Source organism: Oncorhynchus kisutch, linkage group LG6 (genome assembly GCF_002021735.2).
Source record: "Oncorhynchus kisutch isolate 150728-3 linkage group LG6, Okis_V2, whole genome shotgun sequence".
Lineage (NCBI taxonomy): Eukaryota > Metazoa > Chordata > Actinopteri > Salmoniformes > Salmonidae > Oncorhynchus > Oncorhynchus kisutch.
In genome coordinates, this window is record NC_034179.2 from 61,698,885 (window position 1) to 61,708,528 (window position 9,644).

The window sequence follows — 9,644 nt, forward strand, 5'->3', positions numbered from 1 at the left end:
TGGACACAGTCACTCATATAGAGGTCTATAGCATTGTTGCCAAATAGTTAGCTCACGTTAACTAGCTAGTACAGATGGAATATCTGGCAGCTCAAAGCTGTCACCTACAATCAAATAGCATGGCATAGTTGTTGGCCATGTTGTTGGCCAGAGATCTTTTGGGATTAAATATAAAATAAAATTACTCAAGTAAAAGTGAAAGTCACCCAGTAAAATACGGGACAGCCAGGGTCACACTCCAACACAATAATCATTTACAAACAAAGCATGTGTTTAGTGAGTCTGCCAGATCAGAGGCAGTAGGGATGACCAGGGATGTTTTCTTGATAAGTGTGTGAATTAGACAATTTTCCTGTTCTGCTAAACATTCCAAATGTAATGAGTACTTTTGGGTGTCAGGGAAAATGTATGGAGTAAAAAGTACATTATTTTATTTAGGAATGTACTGAAGTAAAAGGAAAAGTTGTCCAAAATAGAAATAGTAGAGTAAAGTACAGATACCCCCAAAAACTACTTAAGTACTACTTTCAAGTATTTTTTCTTAAGACCTCTACTTGAGAGGCTCAACATAACAATCCCTGTTACAACATATAATGCCAGAAACCTTGTGAATGCTGCCACAGTAGCTGGACTTGGGTCACAAATAGGGTGCTTTTTAGCTTTGCCAAATAAACAAAAAATAACTAAAGTAACTGTTGGCATTCATTTTCCCTCTGTACTTGAACTGTGACCCCAAAACCGCAATACATAATGAGCCGTGCATTACATCCCTACTAAATATAGGACTGTTGTATTGTCAATTTTAGTTTAAAATCTAGGTTGAATTTAAATCATGACTGATGATGACTTTGCAAATGCTTTATACTGACCTAAATGTCAGTATAAAGCCTAGACCTAGACCTAAATGTCATCATTGATTATTTTAGTTATAAAGTATGGTTACATTTCATTTTCCTTGTTAAAAACTTATTCAGGATCGGTGTCCCTTCCACAGGACAGTTGAGCAATAGTAGGCTAATGTGATTAGCATGAGGTTGTAAGTAACAATAACATTTCCCAGGACATAGACATATCTGATATTGGCAGAAAGCTTAAATTATTGTTAATTTAACTGAACTGTCCAATTTACTGTAGCTCTTACAGTGAATGAATACCATGCTTTTGTTTGAGGAGAGTGGAATGGCTTCGATAGAAACAGTAAATATATTTTGTTTTTAAGTAGAGAACTCTCAACAATCATTCACGATAGCACATTGAAAATAGTTACTGGCAAATAGCACAACTAAGCAGGGCTGGGTTTGGTTAAAATCCTGGATGGGAGACCAAAGTGTATCTTTAGATAGATCACAGTGCTCCCTATTGTTTTGTTTTTCTGATAGTGGATATAATGTTGAAGATCTGACGTTGTTTTAAAGGTACAAATTCAACATATTTTATACAAGGTTTGTCTATGTAAAAATTTGGCTAACATGATGACATAATCCTGTGGTTGAAATTTCACTTTAAAAACAAAAGTTGATTCAAACTGTTTGAGTTACAAACGATAAACAATCTATGAAAAGCTGAGCTCCCACAAACATGCACATGTAATAGGTTTTGCTCTATGACGCTCAAACGCTATTCAAGAGTCGTTAGAAGATCATAAGGAATCCTAGGACATAGTATCTATAATACTGTAATAAGCTCACATAGCTGCTGTCACAATCTACAAACTACACAGTTGTCACTGACTAGTTGGATATTAATTTCCCATTGAACAAACCATTTCTGTAATTACAGCATTCATATAAAGTCATTTTTATATATTTTTTTCTTTGGCAGACTTTATTTTTTTATTGACAATTTGTCAATAAAACTCATGAATGCAAATGTTGATGCCAAATTGTTTTGTGTTCTACTTGTATCCCTGGTTGTCTTAAAAATGTATATATAAGAGCTGGACATGCAGATAAATGAAAGTCAGATAAATGAAAATCCGAATTTTGCTGAGGTCTCGGGACTGATACGGTTAATGACATTCTCTGCTGCCAATTTGGTCATTATCCCAAATCTGTTACCTCATCGTGTACATTAAAATAAGAATACATGTATGAGCGGAACTGAAAGTGAAAATAGATATTGCATTGCACTTACACTGAGTGTACAAAACATTAGGAACACCTGCTCTTTTCATGACAGACTGACCAGGTGAAAGCTATGGTCCCTTATTGATGACACTTGTTAAATCCACTTCAATCAGTGTAGATGAAGGGGAGGAGATAGGTTGAATAAGCATGTTTAGGCTTTGAGACATTGATTGTGTATGTGTGCCATTCAGAGGGTGAATGGGCAAGACAAAATAAGTGGCTTTGAACGGGGTATGGTAGTAGGTGTCAGGCGCATCGGTTTGAGTGTCAAGAACTGCAACCCTGCTGGGTTTTTCACGGTCAACAGTTTCCCATGTGTATAAAGAACGCTTTCGACACCTTGTAGAGTTCATGCCCTGACGAATTGGGGATGTTCTGAGGGCAAAAGGGAGTGCAACTCAATATTAGGAAGGTGTTCCTAATGTTTTGTACACTGTGTATATGTAATTCATTTTCAGAGTAAATACAAACTTAACTATGTATCTATGTATTCCCTAAAATAATCTCATCACACATCTCATCAAATCTCTGAAAATGTTGTGACAGTAAGAAGAAGCTGCATATATATATATGATCATTAAAAAAGCCTCAAACTAAACAAAGAAAATGTCCATTACCATATTCGGTATGTTGAGTAACAATATACGATAGAAAGAGAATAATAGCCACATATCAGTAGATGTGTGGAAACTTGATATACAGAAGGTAGAGGATTTTACATAAACTTGAAACGGTTCCGTAACGGCAGACGCTGGGAGACCGGAAGCAAGTACAGGGTGAGGATTTTATAATAAATATAAACAAAAGCCAGAGAAGCGTCTGGACAAGAGAAACAAAACAACATCGATGCAGACACGGGAATGAAACTGAGGAAGTGACAGATATATGGCAGGCAATCAATGACGTGATGGAGTCCAGGTGAGTCCGACGAAGCACTGGCGCGCGCAACGTTGGTGGCAGGTGCGCGTTATGGTGAGCAGCCTGGCAACCTCGAGCGTCAGAGACAAAACTAATGAACAATGTGACCATACCCACAGTGAGTCAGGATTTCAAGAGAAATGAAACTCTTTTTTTCTTTCACTATATGTTCCCGTTCTCTTCAGTCAGTGAAGTACCCACCTCAGTTCTCTATTTTACGCTCTAGACTAGTTAGCTGTAGATCAGACACAATGGCGAGTAAAGTGACAGCCTCTGTCTCATTGGAACAGGACCTCTTCAAATGTCCCATCTGTCTAGACCTGCTGAAAGATCCGGTGACTATGCCTTGTGGACACAGTCACTGTATGGTCTGTATCCAGGGCTTATGGGAGCAGGAGGACCAGATGGGAGGTCAGATCTGCCCCCAGTGCAAAGAAAGTCTTACACAACCTTGGCCCACTCTGAACCAAAATACTATTCTGGCTGAAATGGTGGCGAAACTGAAGAAGACAGAACTCCAAGCTGCTCCTCTTACGGAAGATGTGGTTGCATGTGACTTCTGCACTAGAGGAGCGAACCAAGCTGTCAAGTCCTGCCTGGTGTGCCTGGCTTCTTACTGTGAGACTCACCTAAAGCCCCACTATGAAAACCCTTCCTTTGGAAGGCACAAGCTGCTGGATGCTACACGACGATTACAGGAACGGGTTTGCTCAACTCATCACAAACTGCTGGAGGTTTACTGCAGAACCGACAAACTGTGTGTGTGTGTGAGTTGTGCACTGTACGATCACAAAGGCCATGTCACCGTCGCTGCATCAGCTGAAAGAATGGAGAAGCAGGTAGGTGCTAAAACCATAGACATTAAAGCCAGTAGATTGTGGTAGCGCTGACGTCATCCACGATTTTCCTATGGAAAACTCCCAATGGCGGATGAAGGAGTATTAGAATTTAAAGTGCGCTATATTGCTGAATGGGTCTGAATGGCACATTAACATGGTTTACGGTGAAAGTGGCCGTAACTAGTAAAGGACCATGGTCGATGTAGTCGTTTTCATCCTGCCTGAGAGAGTCAACCTAACACTGCGTGGTCCTGTGTGATGACAAATGTAGTAGTCTGAATGGATCACTACTTAATAAAATATCTGAATTTGTAGCGAACTTTAAAAGAATGAATCGTGGAGATCGAACTTGATCTAATGTTAGAGGCCCAAACGGCCGTAAAATGTTGTTTTGTTTGGCCGTTCTGGCGATTGTAATTTACATAGGTTTTATAGTTTTAGTTCTGCCAATTAGCCTAATCTTGTAAATCACATCCTGATCTATGCTGGTTATCACCTATAGTCTCACCTGTGTCACTATCTGTTCAGCTCTACTTATCATGTTTCCTTTGGTGCTATTAGTGCATTTGTTTGTTAAGAAAGTGGAAAGCTCATGTTGAGTTGTCTGTCTGGGGCTTCTCTCTGCACACAGAAAGAGACAGAGGCCACAGGAGGATCATGTAGACAGAAAGTCAAGGAAAAGGAAGAGGAGGTGGAGCACCTGAGGGGAGCTTTGGTGTCGTTTAAGGTGAGCTAGGATGTTTTGCAAGAGATGGGCTACTGTATATGATCAAGGTAAGAGCGAGGGAGTGGTGGTGGTGTTTGACGTGAACTTAATCTGCCACAACTTTATCTGTACACATGTTGTACTGCATTGAATCTGTTATCTCCATCTTATTAGCGTTCTAAAGTACTAGTGCATCTTTTAATTAGATTGATTTGATTAGATGACCTTTATTATCCCACCAATGATATATTAATTTGGTAATTTGCTTAAAAAGACAAAATATGTAACACAAAATAATACACAATACATTTTATATACGAAAGTACAATAGGCTGCAGATTTACAGTGCAAGTGCAATACATTTACTGTACACACCTATCAACTAGTCAACAGTCCAATTAGACTATCCATTGTACAGCCTAATGGCTGTTGGAATTAAAGAGTCCTTATATCTGTTTTTCCTGAGCTTCTTTTTTAAAGAAGTCGTCTTCCCCTAGCCAGGCTATGACTGAATTTCGGGTGAAGGGGATGTGTACTGTCCTGGAAAATGTTACATTTTTGGAGGATGAGTTTTGTGTACAGGCTGGAAGCAGCTGATTCTTGGTCCATACTACCAATGATCCTTCCCCACTGTCTTGATCAGGCACTGAAGCTTGGCCTTGCGCTCGCATGTTGCCAAATGCATGTCAGACCAAAGGGCAACACATTCTGCAGGACATATTTGTAAAACATATGTGGGATATGATGATTAACATTAAAATGGTTTTGCTTTTTTTTTTTTTTTTACTATCTGTTCTAGTGACTGTTTCTTTGCAAGGGCACAGACATTGAATTGCTGTTTGTTTATATTGGTATTTATGTGGTCACTCTTATCGACTGACTCCCTGTTGATCTTTGTCGGGGGTAATTAAGTACCAGAACATTGAGGCAGGGTCTAAATCACTATATTCCTTTCGATCAGCGCTCTGCAAGGGAAGCTGTTCTGGACAGCACCAGGACGCTCTCGGAGCTGAAAGTATATCTGGAGCGGAGGGGCAACCAAGTGAAGGAGCTGATCAGGGCTCAGGAAAAGGTGGAGGTGAACTGGGCGGAGGCCCAACTGCAGCGTCTGGAGCAGGAGATTAATGCGCTGAAGAAGAGAGACTCTGAGCTGAAGAAACTCACACTGACCCAAGATGACGCATACTTCCTTCAGGTATAAGCACTTCTTTGTTTAATACACCTTACACAGAGTAGTAGAAGTAGAAACTGGATTATTTTGAGGATAATCGGTTTTACAGAATGATATCTTTAAATGAACAGACATAATTTGCTGCCCTGGAGTTCAGCTATATGTGAAGCCATTTTCTTTCTTCAATCTTTCCAGCATTACCAAGACCCCAGGAGCTCTCCTGTATCTGAAGACCTGCCGAGCATCGACATTGACCCGCTGTGTGATTTTGGGACAGTAAAGAGAGCTTATACTCATTTCAAGGAGCAGTTGGAATGCTTCTGTGATGGAGGAATGAAGAGGATATTGAACACAGGTAGAATTTCAGTGGTTCCCCACTGGGCACAGACGTCAATTCAATGTCTATTCCACGTTGGTTCTATGCAATTTCATTAAAATGACGTGGAAACAACATTGATTCAACCAGTGTGTTCCCAGTGGGTTAAGACGGCATGTGAGATGTGAATGAGGTACTGTATATATTTTGAAAACCCTTGAATTTTGGAATCTGGATTTTAAAAGCTTGTAAGAAATAATAATAATGTGTGTATCTGTGTCCATTTCCACAGTAAAAGCCATCCATATGCGTCAGTCACCAAAGCCCAGCCAATGTAAGTGTGTTTATCATCTCAGCATGCAGAATTTTTCCAGAAACCCCCCCACAAAAAACACAAAATACTGTAGCCTATGTGAGCTAAAATGTTTGTGCAATTATTTCAGTTTCAGCTCCAAAGACAATTGGTCAAGCCAATGGGAGCCCCCCAGCCTTCAAGCCCGCCCTGGTAATGGGGGAACCTGCAGTAACCTGTGACACTCCCCTTTCCCTCTGTACAAAGTCCTCTATCTTGAAGTGCTCTTCTATGAGCAAACCTCCAACTGGCTCAGCGATCCTATTCACCGAAAAAGGGCCATCAAATGACACTAAGCCTGCTAGAGTAGAGACCATCCTCACCAAACCCTTGTCCATCACGGACAACCTTCTCTTGACCAAATCGGCGTCTAATATGAACATCAATCCCCTGCTTACTAAATCCTCATCTAACACTGAAGGGTTCACCAAACCTGCATCTGGAGCTGGTATAGCAGTCCTTAACAGCACACCTGCTACCACAACAAGTAGCAGCATTTTCAATTGTCCTGTCGGTGTTTGTGGTAAGCCTGCAGTTGACGTGGATGATTTTTGTAAGGCAGCATTAAACACTGACAGCGGTCCTTTCACCAAACTTGTATCTGACAACAATAGTAGTGAAAAGCCTAGCACAGGTTTCTCCTTTGGCGAGCCTAAATGTAACACAGGTTCACCCCTCTTTGACAAACCTGAATCTAACACCGGTTCACCCCTCTTTGGCAAGCCTGAATCTAACACAGGATCACCCCTCTTTGGCAAGCCTGAATCTAACACAGGTTCACCCCTCTTTGGCAAGCCTAAATGTAACGCAGGCTCATCCCTCTTTGGCAAGCCTGAATCTAACACAGGTTCGTCCCTCTTTGGCAAGCCTGAAGCTAACACAGGTTTATCCCTCTTTGGCAAGCCTGAAGCTAACACAGGATTCTCATTTGGCAAGCCTGAAGCTAACACAGGATTCTCATTTGGCAAGCCTGAATCTAACACAGGTTCACCCCTCTTTGGCAAGCCTGAAGCTAACACAGGTTTATCCCTCTTTGGCAAGCCTGAAGCTAACACAGGTTTATCCCTCTTTGGCAAGCCTGAAGCTAACACAGGTTTATCCCTCTTTGGCAAGCCTGAAGCTAACACAGGATTCTCATTTGGCAAGCCTGCATCTAATACAGGTTCACCCCTCTTTGGCAAGCCTGAATCTAACACAGGTTCGTCCCTCTTTGGCAAGCCTGAATCTAACACAGGTTCGTCCCTCTTTGGCAAGCCTGAATCTAACACAGGTTCACCCCTCTTTGGCAAGCCTGCATCTAACACAGGTTCACCCCTCTTTGGCAAGCCTGCATCTAACACAGGATCACCCCTCTTTGGCAAGCCTGAAGCTAACACAGGTTTATCCCTCTTTGGCAAGCCTGAAGCTAACACAGGATTCTCATTTGGCAAGCCTGCATCTAACACAGGTTCACCCCTCTTTGGCAAGCCTGCATCTAACACAGGTTCACCCCTCTTTGGCAATCCTGCATCTAACACAGGTTCACCACTCTTTGGCAAGCCTGCATTTAACACAGGATCACTCCTCTTTGGCAAGCCTGAAGCTAACACAGGATTCTCATTTGGCAAGCCTGAAGCTAACACAGGATTCTCATTTGGCAAGCCTGAATCTAACACAGGTTTACCCCTCTTTGGCAAGCCTGCATCTAACACAGGTTCACCCCTCTTTGGCAAGCCTGCATCTAACACAGGTTCGTCCCTCTTTGGCAAGCCTGCATCTAACACAGGTTCACCCCTCTTTGGCAAGCCTGCATCTAACACAGGTTCACCCCTCTTTGGCAAGCCTGCATTTAACACAGGATCACCCCTCTTTGGCAAGCCTGAAGCTAACACAGGTTTATCCCTCTTTGGCAAGCCTGCATCTAATACAGGTTCACCCCTCTTTGGCAAGCCTGCATCTAACACAGGTTCACCACTCTTTGGAAGTCCTGCATCTAAAACAGGATCCTCCTTTGGCAAGCCTGCAGACCAGCCTGGTGTCGTGGAGATTTCTATTTTAGAAAACTAAACCAAGCATTCTCCTATCAATGAAGAAATGCTGTTATCAGGGTTACACATCATGGGATTACACTAGAAATTGTAAATAAATAATAATACAATGAGTTTGCCCATGTTAATATACACGTGTGTACTTTAATTTGTTATGCAGTACCAATACTGTGATGGATTTGATGTTCTTTGTACTGAATTAAATGGATTTCTTCCACTGATTTTAAAAACTGTAATATACCCATGATAATGTAACAATTTTCTGCCAGAAGATGGCATTCAAACAACAGTCTCACTCTTATGCAGTCCCTAAATTCTCGTGGTCTGTTTTGAAAAATATGTATTCTGACTTCAATGGGACAATCTGGCTAAATAAATACAAATGTGACAGCTTGATGTTATGTTGGTGCAATTGTAGTTTCTTACATATTGTTTCTGTATTTACCATTAAGTACAATATGTACATAGCACTTAACACATGGATCTCACAGCCATTTTTATGTATTTGTTTGGTGTGTGTGTGCATGTGTGTTGCTGTTTTCGTACTGACGGCATACCTATCAAATCAAATGTTATTTGTCACATGCGCCGAATAAAACGGGTATAAACCTTACCGTGAAATGCTTAGTTACAAGCCCTTAACTCTTTATTGAACTGCATTGTTTAAGAAAATATTTACCAAATAAACTAAAGTTTTAAAAAATCTAAAAAGTAACACAATAACAAGGCTATGTATCAGTACTTAGTCAATGTGCGGGGGCACAGGTTAGTCAAGGTCATTTGTACATGTCGGTAGGGGTAAAGTGACTATGCATAGATAATAAATAGCAGCAGTATAATAACAGATGGAGTGGGGGGGGGACTCAATGTAAACAGTCTGGGTGGCCATTTGATTAATTGTTCAGCAGTCTTATGGCTTGGGGGTAGAAGCTGTTAAGGAGTCTTTTGGTCATAGACTTGGCACTCTGCTACCGCACGACAAGCGGTAGCAGAGAGAACAGTCTATGACTTGGGTGACTGGAGTCTGACAATTTTTTGGGGCTTTCCTCTGACACCGCCTAGTGTATATAGGTCCTGGATGGCAGGAAGCTTGGCCACAGTGATGTACTGGGCTGTACGCACCACACTCTAGCGCCTTACGGTCAGATGCCGAGCAGTTGCCATACCAGGCGGTGATGGAACCGATCAG

The 9,644-nt window shown here is 41.5% G+C and overlaps 1 protein-coding gene across 1 annotated transcript; it reads left to right on the plus strand.

The window, feature by feature from the left end:
- Positions 1-3,032: 3,032 nt before the first annotated feature.
- On the plus strand, positions 3,033-9,166 carry LOC109893091 (nuclear pore complex protein Nup214). Its single transcript, XM_020486134.2, has 6 exons — positions 3,033-3,883; positions 4,515-4,610; positions 5,551-5,784; positions 5,956-6,115; positions 6,369-6,410; positions 6,520-9,166. The coding sequence occupies exons 1-6, from the start codon at positions 3,185-3,187 to the stop codon at positions 8,472-8,474; spliced, it is 3,186 nt and encodes a 1,061-aa protein (XP_020341723.2). The 5' UTR covers positions 3,033-3,184; the 3' UTR covers positions 8,475-9,166.
- The last annotated feature ends 478 nt before the right edge of the window (positions 9,167-9,644 follow it).

What these genes read in the sequence shown, in the direction of transcription:
- LOC109893091 (XM_020486134.2), top strand. Translation starts at nt 3,185, where the DNA reads ATGAAACTCTTTTTTTCTTTCACTATATGTTCCCGTTCTCTTCAGTCA. An exon ending in ATGACGCATACTTCCTTCAG is followed by an intron (nt 5,785 to 5,955) that starts GTATAAGCACTT and finishes CAATCTTTCCAG; the next exon opens with CATTACCAAGACCCCAGGAG. An exon ending in GTCACCAAAGCCCAGCCAAT is followed by an intron (nt 6,411 to 6,519) that starts GTAAGTGTGTTT and finishes CAATTATTTCAG; the next exon opens with TTTCAGCTCCAAAGACAATT.